Source organism: Dryobates pubescens, chromosome 6 (genome assembly GCF_014839835.1).
Source record: "Dryobates pubescens isolate bDryPub1 chromosome 6, bDryPub1.pri, whole genome shotgun sequence".
In the NCBI taxonomy this organism is placed as follows: Eukaryota; Metazoa; Chordata; class Aves; order Piciformes; family Picidae; genus Dryobates; species Dryobates pubescens.
This window is the reverse complement of record NC_071617.1, coordinates 14,354,769-14,372,366: the sequence shown is the minus strand read 5'-3', so window position 1 is coordinate 14,372,366 and position 17,598 is coordinate 14,354,769. Positions and strand designations below refer to the sequence as shown.

Below are 17,598 nucleotides of genomic sequence, written 5' to 3'. Positions count from 1 at the left end.
AGAGCAAAAAATGACAAACAGGAGGATGGAAATTAGAACAGATTCAATTAGCTGAACTTCTCATCCTTGCTAAAACTGTATAACTGAAAATCTAATTAAGGTTGCTGCAGCCCATGTTCCCACTATAATCTCAGAGAAAATGAATTGCCATTGTGTCATTTCCTGTTCTTGTTACACACTCAGTCAATTAAATCTTTAGCATTTCCATGCTACAGCTACAAAACACCTGCAGAGACACCTTACAATGCCTGATAGCTTGAGCATCTTCCACACTTCAGTTTGACCTGCCATCTAAATGCATCATTTGCTAGTATGAGAACACAGAAGGACACAGCAGATAATTCTCAGGCAGAACAGGAGAGGATGATGTAATTCAGTGCAATTGTTCCCTACTAAGAACCCACTAAGAACTGCATTCCTTAAGGCTGCACAAGAGATAATGCAGACCAGAAAGTGGTCATAGAGTGCAAGAAAGAACGGGATTGAGGTTTCCTCTCTAACCTCAAAGCTCTCTTATAACTCCACCCTATATGGAGTGGTTCCACACCATGAGATCTCATTGCTTACTCCACTGTCTGCAGTTCTATATGGGGAAGTGACAATTTGTTCAGGTTTCACAATGCTACACAAGGAAGACATTTTACACAGGTGAAGTTCTCAGAATAAGCTGGTGCACATCAATGTACTTTGAAACACATTCAAGAACGTTTTCCATTCCCATTACTGTACAGAAACTAGTTATATACTGGAACTAAGTTGCCATACTTATGCATGCAAGTCTTGACATAAATGAATCAGTTTTAGACACAAATAACAACTCAACCTTGAATGACACAAGTCAAGTATAATGCAGAGGGGGAACAAAAGGAAGGGACTAGTTGGAGTTGTCCCTGCTCACTGTGGTGTGGGCTGGGCACAATGACCTTTGAGGGGTCCTTCCAACCCAATGCAATATGTGAACCTGTGACTTGAGAGAAGGGGAAGCTATGAAAATCTTCAGGATAAGGTATTCTGGGCATTGACAGACAAAGCAAAACAATGAAAACAGAAACTGAAGAGAAGAAGAGCTGAGATGGCATAAAAATAAGTGAGCGCATTATGCTGAAACTTACACTAATTGCATTGTTTGCATATGTCCACAATGCAGTGCTCTCAAAAGCTCCATTTAAAAAACAAAACACACAGACACACAAAAAAAAACCCCACCACCACCACCACCACAAAAAAAAAAAAAACAACACAAAAGAGGCAGGGTAAAGAAAGAAAAAAAATTTAAAACCTGAAAAAATATTTCTTTAAAAAGAGACAGCAATAACAGGTTCTGGCTGCAGTGTTCTCTGCAAGCATGACAGCAGAAGACAGGGATGACACTACCTGCTGTGGCTGTCTACAGTCACTTCAGCAAAGGATATAGTGAAAACCACTGCAGAAGAAGGGTCTGGAAGAACGGTTTTACAGCACAGAAAGTAACTGCAGGGACACGAAACAGCTTTCCTAAACACAGTGTTTCTATTTAAATCTGGCATAACTTAAATACTGATCAAATTAGTAGCATATGATGGCAGTCCCCTTCCTTCAAAACTGAGTGCCAACCACCCTTCTGTCCTGACCCAGAAGATCAATTAAACAAACAAAACCACAAACCCAAAAATAAACAAACAAACAAAAAACCCACCAAAAACCCCCAAAAACTTTAAAACAAATGTTCTATGATCACTAGAAACCAACAGCTACTTGCAGTAACAGCCACTCTAGTAGAGAAAACAGCATTTGCTAAGGGTGGACCTTGTTATGTGCAAAAGAAAAAGACAACAGGAAAAGAGCTCCAAGGACAAAGACTCATCCTGTTCTTTATGAGGGTATCTGGAGTTTTGGCACTAGACCTCCGTGGTATGTGGACTGAATCCTAAGTGACCAGCCCAGGGTCAAATAGGAAGGTCAAAGGCAGAACCAAATGTGTGGTTGATAGTAGGCTGAACATGAGCCAGCAATGTGCCCAGGAGGCCAAGAAGGCAAATGGCATCCTGGCCTGTATCAGGAACAGTGTGGCCAACAGGAGCAGGGAGGTCATTCTCCCCCTGTACTCAGCACTGGTTAGGCCACAACTTGAGTACTGTGTCCAGTTCTGGGCTCCTCAGTTTAGGAAAGATGTTGACTTACTGGAATGTGTCTAGAGAAGGGCAACAAAGCTGGTGAGGGGTTTGGAGCACAAGCCCTGTGAGGAAAGGCTGAGGGAGCTTGGGTTGCTTAGCCTGGAGAAGAGAAGGCTCATGGCAGACCTTACTACTGTCTACAACTACCTGAAGGGAGGCTGTAGCCAGGTAGGGGTTGGTCTCTTCTCCCAGGCAGCCAGCACCAGAACAAGAGGACACAGTCTCAAGCTGCACCAGGGGAGGTTTAGGCTGGATGTTAGGAAGAAGTTCTTCATAGAGAGAGTGATTGCCCATTGGAATGTGCTGCCCAGGGAGGTGGTGGAGTCACCATCACTGGAGGTGTTTAGGAAGAGACTGGATGGGGTGCTTGGTGCCATGGTTTACTTGGTTAGATGGTGTTGGGTGATAGGTTGGACTCAATGATCTCAAAGGTCTTTTCCAACCTGCTTAATTCTATTGTATTCTATTCTAAGCCACAACCAGTATCACAAGAAGCATAGGTTGTCCTCCACAAGCTACTTCACTCCATGAACTGTCAGCTTCATAAACTGCAGAATGAGTCAAGAGAATGTAAACAGACTTTATATTCAGCATGCTGGGTTACAACGGCCTTTCTAGTCGTCTCAGTTTGCTGTGGCTCATCAACCTACCTCTTTCCCTGCAGGTCTGTCACAAGGTGATGCTGTAAGAGGTCAGTCAAAACAGAGTTGTCAAAAAGGTCAGAGCAAGATGGATTGCTATAGTAAGTAAAGAGATCATCAAAACCTTTCTGTCCTCATTGTAGTGGAAAAAGCCCTCAGTGAGAAGAAAATGATGGCTCATTAATTCACTCTTATGATGAAAATTGTAATGAAGACAGGAAATGGCCCAGTCTTAACTCCTCCTTATTCGTGCTTGGAACACAGTCTCATGGCCCACCTTCACCTCCACCATACTAGGGAAGAGGGCAATATCAATGAAGTATTTGTCACCACTGCAAGAGTTACTTCTCTGCATACAAATGGTGATAACCATATTCATTTTCAGAAATTGGATGAGAAATAATGATTAAAAATAAGGTACCTATCTGCATTATCTTTGCCCTGAAAATCATGAGAGAAGCAAAAGTCAGAGCCTCAGAGCCTTACCAGTATGGAATTTGCATTCCATAGCATAATGCACAAAGAACAGATAGAATAGCTGTTGCCATTTTCTGGTACTTTAGGCAAAAAAATCAAACAGAAGCAAATACTGTCCCTGCACAAAAGAGGATGGTTTAATTTGTGTAAAACAAATTCCATCAGTGTATGTATCAACACATGTATGCATAAAAGTAGAAATATCCATAACTCTTCCTTTCCTGGGCTAGCTTAGAGAATGTTGAGAAAAGGCTCCACCACCAACTTCATGGTTTGTAACAGAAGTACTTAAAACCTGGAGGATGCACAGGAAATAAATACTTCCTTTTTCAAGGATAGCTCTTCAAGAAGAATTGGTGGTTTTAAGTCTATGCTCATATTGTAGAGGAGCTATTAATTCTATCTGCAGCAGTAATAGATTGTCTCACTTATGAAGAGCATTACAATTTTGCTCAGAAGTTTGGAGTTTGCAGCATCTAAATACAGGGCAAGTTCTCCAGCCTCCACAATACAGGAAGTCAGAGGGACTACAGATGACTATGGCAGACCCCTCCAGCACTAGAATTTGTATCTCCATGCAAATACAACTTTGTTTATAGCACTTAAAGTCCTTTAGGGCGGTAGGATCAAAGACATAATCTGAAGCCTTCCAGTTAGAACCCTGCTTTTCAACAACAAAAAAGCAACAATAAATTAACTTTATGATGCTGTACCACTCCAAGATGATCATGCACTGTTAGACAACCTTGGTGTTACAGTGCTGCATAATTAGGAACAAGCAATTGGTGCTGCAGTTTGCAGGTCTTGGAAAAAAACGCCAAAAAACAGTTGAGAAAATGCTGTCATACTATGTTGATATAAATTCTGACATTGTAACTAATGATGAGGGAAAGGCTGAGGTAGTAAATACCTTCTTTGCCTCCATTTTCAACAGTAAGGCAGGAGGACTTCAGGATAACTGGCCTCCTGAACTGGTAGATAAGGTCAGGGAGCAGTATAATTCCCCTGAAATCCATGAGGAATCAGTTAGACTCATAGAATCATAGAATCATTGAGGTTGGAAGAGACCTCAAGGATCATCAAGTCCAACCTGTCACCCAAGACCTCATGACTACTTAAACCATGGCACCAAGTGCCATATCCAATCTCCTCTTGAACATCTCCAGGGATGGTGACTCCACCACCTCCCTGGGCAACCCATTCAAATGGCTAACAACTCTCTCTGTGAAGAACTTTCTCCTCACCTTGAGCCTAAACTTCCCCTGGCACAGCTTAGGACTGTGTCCTCTTGTTCTGGTGCTGGTCACTGGGAGAAGAGACCAACACCCACCTGGCTACAACCTCCCTTCAGGTAGTTGTAGACAGCAATAAGGTCTCCCCTGAACCTCCTCCAGGCTAAACAACCCCAGCTTGCTCAGCTACTCCTCGTAGGGCTTGTGCTCAAGGCCTCTCCCCAGCCTTGTTGCCCTTCTCTGGACACATTCAAGTGTCTCAATGTCCTTCTTAAACTGAGGGGCCCAGAACTGGACACAGTACTCAAGGAGTGGCGTAACCAGTGCTGAGTACTGGGGCACAATGAATTCCTTGCTCCTGCTGGCCACACTATTCTTGATACAGGCCAGGATGCCATTTGCCTTCTTGGCCACCTGGGCACACTGCTGGCTCATGTTCAGATGGCTGTCAACCAGTACCCCCAGGTCCCTTTCTGCCTGGCTGCTCTCCAGCCACTCTGACCCCAGCCTGTAGCTCTGCCTGGGGTTGTTGTGGCCAAAGTGCAGCACCTGGCACTTGGACTTGTTGAATGCCATCCCGTTGGACTCTGCCCATCTGTCCAGCTGGTCAAGGTCGCTCTGCAGAGCTCTTCTACCCTCTAACTGACCAACATCTGCTCCCAACTTGGTGTCATCTGCACATTTACTGATGACTGACTCAATCCCCTCATCCAGATCATCAGTAAAGATTCTGAATAGGATGGGGCCCAGCACTGATCCTTGGGGCACACCACTAGTGACTGGCTGCCAGCTGGATGTGGCACCATTCACCACCACTCTCTGGGCTCAGCCCTCCAGTCAGTTCCTAGCCCAGCACAGAGTGCTGCTGTCCAAGCCATGGGCTGACAGCTTGGCCAGGAGTTTGCTGTGGGAGACAGTGTCAAAGGCCTTGCTGAAGTCCAGGTAGATGACATCCACAGCCTTCCCCACATCCACCAGGTGGGTCACCTGATCATAGAAGGAGATCAGGTTGGTGAGGCAGGACCTGCCCTTCCTAAATCCATGTTAATGACTTGCTGAGCCACTTGGATCCTCACAAGTCCATGGGACCAGATGGGATCCATCCTAGGGTATTTAGAGAGCTGGCAGATGAGCTGGCCAAGCTGCTCTCCATCATTTACCACCAGTCCTAGCTCACTGGAGAGGTCCCCGATGACTGGAAGCTGGCCAGGGTGATGCCCATCCACAAGAAGGGCTAGATGGAGGAACCTGGAAACTACAGGCCAGTCAGCCTGACCTCAGTGCCAGGGAAAATTATGGAGCAGATCATCCTGGGGGCAATCACAGAGCACCTGCAGGACAGCCAAAGGATCAGGCCTAGCCAACATGGATTTAGGTCCAGTTCTGGGCCCCTCAATTTAAGAGGGACATTGAGACACTTGAACGTGTCCAGAGAAGGGCAATGAAGCTGGGGAGAGGCCTAAAGCACAAGCCCTATGAGGAGAGGCTGAGGGAGCTGGGGTTGTTTAGCCTGGAGAAGAGGAGGCTCAGGGGAGACCTTATTGCTCTCTACAACTACCTGAAAGGAGGTTGTAGTCAGATGGGGGTTGGTCTCTTCTCCCAGGCAACCAGCACCAGAACCAAAGGACACAGTCTCAAGCTATGCCAGGGGAAGTTTAGGCTCAAGGTGAGGAGAAAGCTCTTCACAGAGAGAGTTGTTAGCCATTGGAATGTGCTGCCCAGGGAGGTGGTTGAGTCACCGTCCCTGGAGGTGTTCAAAAAAGGATTGGATGTGGCACTTGAAGCCATGGCTTAGTTAGTCATGAGGTGTTGGGTGATAGGCTGGACTTGATGATCTCTGAGGTCTTTTCCAACCTTATTGATTCTATGATTCTATAATTACAATGGAAAGGCTTCTTTTCACCTGACTTGAGACTTAAGTCTCCTTTTCTTTCCATATCTGATTTTTTCCTCACCTCAGCTGCTGACATCAGCTCTCTCTTGGAGTTAGTTCTCTCTGTGTCTCTCCTCCAGCTCAGTATTTAATTTCAGCTTCCTCTTTGCTTGGTGTATTCCCCTCTTCAATCCTTTTGCTTTTCAAAACAAGATACAAAGCAATCACTACACTCAACACTTAAATGAACCTGTCTCTGGAGGGAAGCACACGAGTTGCTTATCCGAGGATGTTAAGGACACAGGAAAAAGGAAGTGAGGAATAATGCCTAAATGTAACCTCACACAGTTTGGTAGACAGAACTTTATCAATTTTTCAATCTGAAATGTTGAATGAGAGTGCAATTTAATACTGCTTGATATTAGCATTTTGTATTTTTGTTATTTACTTCCTTTTCAAGATAAATGGATTTGCCATGGCAGCACCTCTCCTCTTGGGAAAGGCAAACATGAACAATTTAATCTTCCATCCAGTCTAATGCAGCCGAGACCATAGAATTCATACAATCACAATTAAATAGCTCAGCACAACCACTCAGCTAGAGAGTACTTCTAAGGCCATTTGCTTCCTTGCTGTACTCACTAATAATATCTTGATTTCAACACGAAGTTCCTAGATAGGAGCCTGCCATTGTTGTCAAGATGAAAGCAAAACAGAACAAAAGAAAACACACACGCGATGTCCTTTTGCTTGAGAGGAGATGAAGAGAGACAACAAAAGACTGCACACAATATTAAAGTGGACAAGGCCAAAATAATAATCTGTGATCTGTTATCTTAACTCTCCCTAGAACATTCACCCCCACAGATTTTGGCCCTTTGTGTAAAAGGTGTGGTAGTCACTGACTCTGCTGTTACAGAATTTGATGACACACATAAACCCCACAAGGTCTTCATTATAAAGCAATCTGTAACCTTTAGGTGTATTGATTAGCATTTGACATACAGTGTGAAGATGAGCTGAGGATCAGAGTACCCACCCTTAACGTACATCCCCGGCACTTAGGTAGAACACGCGGTGTACTTCGTCTACAAATCTGAAGGCTTATCAAGCTATTCCATGAAACCTCTCTTCCATATATTTGGTTAGCCTGGAAGTGAAGCTAAGGATTTTTTTCACTGGAAACATTTTCCATTCAGCACACTGAAAACAACAAATAAAGCATTTCAGGAGAATGGAACTTGCATCAGAAGTGTTACAATGCTGGGGAAAGGTAGGACTGAAGGGACATAGAGGAGAGACAGCACTACTATAACATGGAATGTACTGTCTACATTTCAACCGGATGGCCTAGAGTTAGTTACAGAAGTTTGAGGAAAAAATGGGAGGATGAGGTATCACTGGTCATTACTAGATACACTTTGAAAGTTAATGCTGCAATCTGCAATTCCATTCAATTTTCAGAGCAGTGCAAATCTAAATCATGTCAGACCTAAGGGATGGTTGTTAAAAATATCCCCCCATTTGCAAAGCATTATGTAATTTTATACTCACTGCACCTCAGCATATTCAATTCCTTAAGCAAACAAACATTCAAGGAAACCAAAGGCAGTGTATTTTCTGCAGCTTCATTACTTTTCATGAAGGGTAAATAAAAGAATAGTGAGGAAAGGCTTTTACTATTCCCACTCACCCCTTCATTTTCAAAACAATGGAAGGTCCTGACTTGCACAGCATCACAAAGATGGTGGCAGAGTCAAGCCTCATTTAGTAGAAAACCAGTCCTCTCAGTTTGACTGCCACTTACATCCACTGCTTCCCACCCTCTCTCCTGCCCAAACATATTTCATTCTCTAAGGCAATTATCAACAGCCTCCTGATGTTTTCACTTTCTCCTCCATTGTAAACACCAAAGATGATCAGACGTTTAAAACAAAGCCACACACTGCTGTTCCATTATCGTCCTTAGACCTGTGGGGCAATATATCTGTTGTATCTGTTTTCAGAAGTCAGACAAACACTTAAAACTATGGCTGCTCTCATCTTTTATTGGTGCTATTCCTGTACTGAATTAATTACATACTTCCCACAGCAATCAAATGTTGGAAGCTAACCTAGCTGCTCTGTATTCCAACCCTACCAGCTCCTACAAAAATAATCAACTCTATCTCATCTAAAACCACTACACTGTAGGCTCCTGTCACAAATCTAGAATGAATTTTAAAGGAATCCATAAAAGGAACAAAAACCCAAAGCAGTGGTGAGTATTAAGGTACTCTACTAGGTAGGGCAGAGGGTTAGTCTCAGAAAAACTGCCCTTTTTCCTGTTTAAAAACAAGCAGACAGACAGACAAACACACACCAAACAACAGACCAACCAAATAAACAAAAAATCCCACCAGCCAAAAGCCAACAACCAAAAAAACCCACCAAACCACAAACCCACAAAAAGAGCAACAGAAATAGTATTTTGTAAACTGTTGTATTGGGTTGGACTGAGCTGGAATGAATTCTCCTCCCAGCATCTTTCTAGTGCTGTGGTTTTTGCAGCAGTAGTTGATAACACAGCAGTGTCTTGGCTATTGTTGAGTAAGTATCCAGGCTGTGCCCTTTCACCATTTCCCTGCCCCAAGAGTACACTGAGGGGTGGGCAAAATCCTGGGAGGGGACACGGCTGAGCCAGCTGACTCAGACTGGCCAAAGAGGTATTCCATACCATATGATGTCAGCTCAGGTATAAGAATGAAGTGAAAGAAGGAATTGTGGGCATTTGTCTGTGGCATCTGTCCTCCCAAGTAACCACCAAGCTTAGAGGGCCCTGCTTCCCGAGACCGACCATCGTCCTGCTGATGGGAAGTAGAGACCAACATCTCTCTCTCTGCTTTTTGCTTCTGCACGGTCTGTTGCTGTTTGCTTATTAGTGTTATTAAAATTGTTCCTATCCTATTCCTGGCTTCTGTTATATTTTTTTCCCCTTCTTACCTTGTTCACTTAAGAGGGGGAGTGATAGAGCAGCTTTGGTGGGCATTGGCCTCCAGACCATGGCCAAACCACCACAACTGTCCACCTTTTCCCGTGCCAATACCAAACCTTCTTTGACACCTTCTAGAGCCATAACCCCAGCTGACAGGTTTTTAGGGACTTCTAGATCTCATGGCCTTTCAACATTTTTGGAATCTTGTCTTGACAGCAAAAGTTAAGACATGATTGATGGAAATTGTCCCTACACACCTCCTTTCCTCTCCAACACCGCAGTCTTTTGAGGTCCCAAAACAGATGCAATGTTCGGCTGAGATAAAAATACTTGCCCATCAGACATGAAATAGGGCGAGTTACATGCCCCACATTAAACATGCAGCTTGATCCAAATACTGTATCAGAGAGGGCCACACTCAACACTGATCTCCTCCCCTCATCCATCCCTCAAGGTTAGAACTAGGAGTGCAACATTTTAAATGAAGATCAGATCACAGACACATTTGAAACACCAAGTGGGATACATAAATGTCCCCAGAAGCCTGGATCCAGCGTTTAAACTGCCAACACACTGCCACTAGAATCTCCTCTTGACCAGGTGCCTCCCAAGGAACTCATCATCCACTTGCTGGATGTCTGGTAGTGACTATGTAATGGTTGGACAGCATGAGTCGTGTATCCAGCATTCACATTCAGAAGGAAAACACAGAAGCACTTAATGCCAAGTGGATGGGACAGCAGGAGCAGGAAGTGTTTTAAAAATGAGAAAGAGTAAAATAAAGGTATCCTAAAAACAAAACCCAACAACAACAAAAAGGCAGAGTCACTCCTCCCCCCTTGTTCCCTTCTGCTCCAGGGATCTGCTATATATATATATCAGTTTCCTTATCCACTCTCCCAGTAGAAAAAAAAAACTAACAGAAATGATGAACAAAATAAATAGATGGGAGAAGAACAAAATCACGAGATCACTGATATATCTTCAAAATGTAGAAGCCAAAATGCATCCCAAGCCTCAGGATTCACGTGGATGAGTTCTCTGCAAAGTTGAGTGGATTGGAAGTCTCTATGACACTGGATATTTGATGATGATGATCACACTACACTTACTGGTTTTATTATTTGTTGAGCACATGTAAGCTAAAATGAGTGGGCATATTTTATCTAAGTTTGGAAGATGCAACTGCTTCTCAAGAACTACAGCAGATGCAAAACTAGAGATGCAAAAGTGAATGACAGAACTGCCAAATTCATCCCCAAAATCCTATGACTATATTATAAAAAAAATATGCAAGGAGGACAGGCATCTCACAATTCAGCCAAATTTAAGGCTTACTTCTGTTCCTCATTGCTCTTCATTGCACTGACTTCCTGGAGTCCACAAATTGCCCTCAAAAACTATCACCACGATGAACAGAATGGGGACACAAACAGGAGAGACAGAACTGGACATAAGCTGGTTATTACACAGGACCCTGCTCACCACTGATTTCTGACTTTCTAGCTGTAATCTCCAGAAATACAGACTGGTTTTGAAAGGACCATGTGAAATACCAGAGGGATGCAAACCTGTTCAAGAAGAAACACAGATTCTGCTTCCAACACAAACAGAACTTAGTAATGCTCAGCACCTCTGAAAGCCAGGATCTGCATGTCTCCTATTGGTACCCAGAAGTAGTGCCCTGAAGGCTTGAGCCTGTACCTCCATTTGATTTCAATTACTTTCTACAATTGTTAGTTATAGAAACATGCAGCATATAGATATGCTGAAGAGATAAGTAAGCATTTGGAAAGCCTTTCTGGGTCTTCTTTGAGGGTATACAAATTACATCAGTTGCTATCAGTTGCCAGAACACTTCACTCATCAACATGTCTCATGGTGAGTACTTTAAAACCCACAAGGGAAACCTCAAACTAGGATGAACAGCAATTTATAGTACTGAGTCTTTCCTGTGCATCTTCCTTTGCACTCATCCACATTTTTCTGGGAGTAAAAAGGCAACAGCCACACAAGCTCCACAGAACAGCCCAAACTCAAGCTTGGCAGTGATCCTTCTGCTATACTCACAAAAGGGCAAAACTGTACTTTGCCATTGTTCTGGTCAGCACTAATGACAGAACCTGGGACTTACAGAAGATGTCTTAGATGTATGAAAAAACAAAACAAAAACCCACAAACCCAACCCAAAAATTATAGTAAAAAACCCAAACAAACAAACAACAACAAAACCCACCAACTTAATGAAGAATGGCAAGGATGCATTAAGAAATTCTGTTTATAAGATTCCAGGTTCCAGTGAGGACAGCAACATCAAAATGTAACAGCTAAACTACACATCAAGCCACAGCTCTCTATAGAAGTCCTGAGCAATCTCCTCTTTGCAGCACCTGCTCCATGCTGACATACAGCCACTAAGTTCAAGATAGCCTATAAAGCACAACTCAAGCACATAAAGCATTCCTAGAAAGTCTAGTAAACTCAAGCTTTTGCAAAGCAGTCTGTGACTGGCAAGCACTCTCTAGCCTCTTGGTTTACTCTCTGGTATGTAGATAACCCTCATGAGTATTAAACCACTCTGCTCCAATGTTCTTTTTTGTAGCTTATTTTCTTGTGCCTGTTCAATTACTGCTCAGCCTCTAAAATCACAATGGAGAAACTAGACACAAAGAGTGAGACTTGTTCGGTACAGGTTGTTGGCCTTAGAGCAGAATTTGTCATCTTGAAAATACCAAAGTGAATACAGCCCAACTCAGCAGCCAACAAACTGTTTGCTGGCAGACAACATTAAGGCCTCTCATGCTATTTTCCATGTGATCAGTTCACCAATTAAAGCACCAGCACATCTATTCCTTTTCTCTAATTCAATATTTATAAGTCATCCATCCAACCTCCTTAAGCACTTAGTACGTATTGAATCTTCTCAATACCTGTTCACCAGAGGCAAGCATCATCCTACTAGGCAGGTAACAGCAGACCAGTTACCAATGGGTTATGTGACTCTTCCCTTCTCAAGAATCAGAGGACATGCATTTGCTCTACTATTTCACACTCTTGCTTAATACATTGATCTTAAGTTGAAGTACTGGGAAAGCACATAAACTCCAACCTCAAGGCAGAGTTGGCAGGACTCTGTGGGAAACTCCATCATATTTTCTGTAGATTTGTATCTCTTTACAAAGTGAGACATTTAAATAATGCCCCTCACTAGAATTAATGTGGAAGGTCTTTAACTGGGATTTGGATTAATGAGTCAAATTAACACTAAAGGAAGCTGAAAAGCAAAATGGTCTCATTTATCTCCCTGAAGATATATCCAACAGATCTCTAGCAAACTAATTAAAGAATGACATTCCAGGCTGAAGGTCCAGTCATTGTGCTCCCTTGGGGCAAAAGTACCCCAGCTGCTCCCAAACATAGCATGTATGTGCTATCTAAACTGCTACCAGAGAGGTGCTGGAAATGGCTCCCATAGAAATGCTACAGCTGAACCCTCAGACTAATGGTGCAGACTGCAGGGAATGATAATACGGCATGTCTGTTGCTCAGTAACAGAGGCACAACACAAGAGAGGAAATTATGGACAGCTCAGGAGCAAGCCAGAACACAGAACTAACCTATTCCAACAGCAGTGTGGAGATAAGTATGTAGCTGATTTAACACGTATAAAAAATCCCCTTTGAACTCCACTAGTCAGAGTATGAGGAAATGCAAAGAGGTATCTTGTCTTCCTCAGTCTCACACTAAGATCATGGTCTTAAGAGAAAACATTATGAAGAGCCTTTACTCATCCAGAACTGTGGTGTCACAAGCAGCAAATGGCCTTTGATCTTGTAATAAGTAAAAAAACAAAGGGGGGAGTATACAGTTTACACATTCTCATGAGCAGACCTCATTCAGAAGAAAAAGAACTTAAGTAAGGGCATGGCCCACCTGTTAAATGGCACTAACACCATGGAGAAACAATACTGATTTGGGTACTTAGTAGATTTCCTGTTTGCGAAACTGAGCCAGGATCTATCTCAACTGGACACCGCAGCTCATTCTTAGCTCAGTGCTTAGTAGAGATGTACCCTGTATCATGAACTTCCCCAAACATAATATAGAGAAATGCTTATATCCTTTCCTTGCATCCAGCATATTCTGAGGACACACCAAACTTTCCCACTAAACAAGATGGAACATCCTCCTTTCACACACAGTATTGAAAATGCTCTTCAAGCTGCTGCTCTTGGAAGAGACCTCAATAAACATGTCCTTTTCTCCTGAACTATTTGCCAAGCTGCCTTTAACACTTCCAGTATGTTGCCACTATGGATCCCAGACCTGAGTGGTTGACTAGGGTTACTTGGTGGAAGGATTATGTACGTCTTCATTCAAACTCTAGTATTATGGAACATTCCAAAACATATCCCCAGGCTCTGCTACTACACTCACACTGTAACAGAAAGGGTGAATGGCAGATTCAAAGTGGACCAGAAAGCAAGGGCTGATCTATGTTACAGCAGATGATATAAACTGTGCCTGATAAAGATGAAAGCAGGCAAAGGGCGTGGTCAGGATGTTCCCAGCCTGTACCTGTCTTGGCTGTGCTTCTGCTCATTGCCATTGCTCTATTTTTAAGGCTGTTCTTTTACAGTGTTAGGAACCAAGCCATCACAGTGCTGCTCTTTAACAAACACCAAGTGAAAAAATAACTTTTATCTAATTTGCATATCATGCAGGCAAACCAGTGGCCCAGTGTGCTGATCTGGAATATGACAGCAGCTTGTTAGTAGAGAATGAAGAATAAACTTGGAGTACTGCTGACAGCAACATCCCCAACGCTATCTGAGATAGAGTGTCAGAACCATACCAAGGACCTGACATACAAAACTTTTATTCAAATTCTATAGTGCACCTTCCATTTTGTAAAACATTCTGTAATGTTGAGTGCATTGTTATGGACAAGTCCAACATTAAGAGCTTACTTCAGCATAGCTACACTTGTGGAGGTATTAGCTTTACTTAAAAAGAGCCCAGTATTCTCCAACCACAATGCCAAGTAAGCATAATCTAATGGAGCTATGGGGAATCACTCATCCAGATGTTCTCAGCTGCTCAGCTGTGTTGGAAATACATGCACCTGGCACAGGTCATGTCAGACCTGTGCTACACCCATTCACCATTGACTGAGGCCCCCTGTGGACTGTGGCTGACAGGATTTTAGAGCAGCAAAAGAAATACTGTAATTCCAGCCTTATTTGATGGATGCTCTGGAACAACTTGCACAAAACTGCACCAAGCATATCTGAAAGGAGCAGTAGGGAGAAATGCAGTGATAAAAACACTAACATTGTGGTAAAAAAAGTGTCACTTCTATCAGGTGCCACTGCCAGCTACCTAGGACGACTACAGGACAGGCCAAGTTTACAGCAATACTCCTACACACTCTTATGAACTCAACCATCTCTGACTATGTAATACCCTTTCTGAATAAGAAAGGGTACCTTTGCATATGATAGATTTCAATCAATTTCTTTCATGGATTTGCTGAGGTGGTTTTTGAACCCATAAAAATTTCAAGCATCCACTGCATTCTCTAATAAGGCCAGCCTTAACCATATGCTGTGTGAAAGTGACCTCCTATTCTGAACAGTGCACTTAGCAGTTTCTTTTGATCCTTCCTAATGGTTCTGTCAGAAGGGACAGTGAATAGTTTTGCCTGTTTACTTTCTCCATAGTAATCAACATTTCCAAAATGAGATCTTAAGTAGCTTTACAAATGAGGGCAGTGCCCCCTCCCCCATTTTATAGGTGTGAAACTCATAGAATACCAGGTTAGAAGGGATCATCTGCTCCAACCTTTCTAGGTAATTAATAAATGGAAGCAGAAGGAAGGGAAAAGGCTTACTCAAGATAACCCAGCAGGCTAAAGGAAGAAGTTGACATAGAAACTACTATTTTACTTCCTACCCAGTGTCCTAGCTATATGATAATATAACCTTTCAGTTTCTACAATATTTATTTTCAGTACACAAATATTGATCAAGATTCAAAAGAAAATATATACACTGAGAAGAATAAGAAGCACCCTAATTTATACTGAATGCTGTAATTTAGAAGGAAAATTCTTTAGACCATAAGACAGCCCTCCTTTCTAACAGAGTGTCACCATTATACATACTCATGCCCATTTTAACACATTTCCTTACATTTCATTCATGGCTAGAGGCCAAGAGCTCATCAGCAAATTATTCACTACTACCAGACTATATATATATATATATATATATATATATCTACAAACTAAAGAAATCACATAGATTGAGCTGCCTTCTCTGTCTAGATATATATATCTACAAACTAAAGAAATCACATAGATTGAGCTACCTTCTCTATCTCACTTTCAATTCAAATTTTTACCTCAGTTGTACAGTTCCACAGGATGCAACATTAAATATTCTTACCTTAGCTTATACGGAGGTATCTTGGCAGCATCTGGAGAATCCAAGGTTTCTGTATATCCAAAGGAAATAATAGAGCTTTTAAAAGTAACTTTTTTCTTCAACCATAGTAATGCATCTAGCTATAATCTCTGAGCCAATGATCATAAAGCTTATACCTGCTCTGGCTGACAGAACAACAATCACTGCTGCCCCAAGTAACCAATCCTTTGTATGAATCTGGGGTGCCCAATGAGAAGGCATCAAGTACCATCTTTCCTCAGTGAACTCCCATCTATGTATCAGCACTTCAGCACTACATATATTAAAACTGGAACAGTATAAATGATATCACTATGGCTGCTATGCAAAGACAACATGCAATTAATAAAGCAACCCATGGAACTTAAGCTGAAAGGCCAGTAATAAGACAGCAACAGGTATGAACTATCACAAATTGCTGTAACTATGTATGAATGGAAAATAAAAGTTTAAAGCCATTCAGGCATCACAGTAATGCTAGCAGATGCAGGTTAAGGGTCTTACTGACTAGTGGCGTCTATAGTTAGCATCAAAAGTACTTCAAGTCACAGCCGATCTCTGAAAACGGGTGGATGCTAAAATGTATCTAAGCTCATAGTCCCTTGATATAATGCATTTTTACTAGATTATTTATTGCTCGTTATTTCCATTATACAATGAACATGAAAGAGCACATGGAATGCAGCCAGAAAAAACAAACCAGCCTCTAAAATAGATGTGCAAACATAAGCCAGCAATGAAAACTGTACTGGAGGGGGGTTTACGATGATTGAGGAAGAGAAGGAGGTGGGAACTTTTAAAGAAATTACACCCCTCCCTCAACATACACAGAAACTGATAGCTACTGATAACCGTATTCGTCTCGTAAGACCCACGGAGCAGATCTAGGAGGTGGGGGTGGCGACGGACACGGATGCTCTCCGGGACCGCCAGCAGGTGCCACAGCCTCTGCCAGCAGCGTGGAGCTCCCGGGCATTTTGAACAGCCTGAGGCGCTCCGGTCCTTCCCCACCCGCCGGAGGCTCCGCGGCCAGCGCGGAGCAAGTTTGTTGAGGTCTCCCTGCCCCCGCCGTTACAAAACCTTCCCATCGGAGGCTCCCGCACCGCTACCGGCAGGGCCGGACCGTGCTCCGCTCTGCGCCCCTGCGGGCAGCCCGGCCGCGGCGAGGTCAGCCTGGGGCCGCTGCCTGCGCCCCTTACCGATGGCCCAGGTGCAGCTCTCCTTGATAGCCTTATGCTTGCTTCCCGACGCCTCCTTCTGCAGCTTTCGCAGGATTTCTTCCATCTTGCCTCCTCTGGGATCCTCGCGAAGCCACGGGGGAGAGGACCGGGCGGCGAGGAGGAGGAAGAAGAGGAAGCGGAGGGTGGTGCGTCTGGCAGTGCGGTGCCGGGGCTGCCCCCGCTGCGGCCGTGCCTAAGCGGGGACGGTGCGCGGCACACCGCTGTCGCCCCGCCGCCGCTGATGAATCACGCCGAGCTCCATGGCGGGGACACGTCAGTTGTTGCCGCTGCCGAAGTCCCTCCTCCTCCTCCTCCTCCTTCTCCTCCTCTCCCACCACGGGCAGGCTCCAGTGGCGCAGCCGGGCTGGGGCCGGGCTTGATCCTGTCTGCCGCGGGCACCGCTAAGCGGCTGCCGGCCTGCCACCACCCCAGGAGCGCGCAGAGTCTCTCTCTCGGTGCCGCGGACGATGCGGTGGCGGGTGCCGCCGGCCGTGAAGGGCCCAGGGAGCGGAACAGGGGACGGCGCCTCCGGACCTGGCCCCTGCGGCAGCGTCCGCCCCC

The 17,598-nt window shown here is 43.9% G+C and overlaps 1 protein-coding gene across 2 annotated transcripts in view; it reads right to left on the bottom strand.

Moving 5' to 3' along the window:
* The window catches only part of ARFGEF3 (ARFGEF family member 3), a 98,654-nt gene extending 81,257 nt beyond the window's left edge, over nt 1-17,397 (bottom strand). For both annotated transcript variants that reach the window (XM_009901044.2, XM_054162640.1), the window contains exons 1-2: nt 17,017-17,397; nt 15,800-15,848 (exon numbers count right to left, since the gene is read on the bottom strand). In XM_009901044.2, the coding sequence (XP_009899346.2) occupies nt 15,800-15,848; nt 17,017-17,101 (134 nt within the window). In that variant the 5' untranslated portion in view covers nt 17,102-17,397. The remainder of the gene's footprint in view (nt 1-15,799; nt 15,849-17,016) is intronic.
* Between the last annotated feature and the right edge of the window lie 201 nt (nt 17,398-17,598).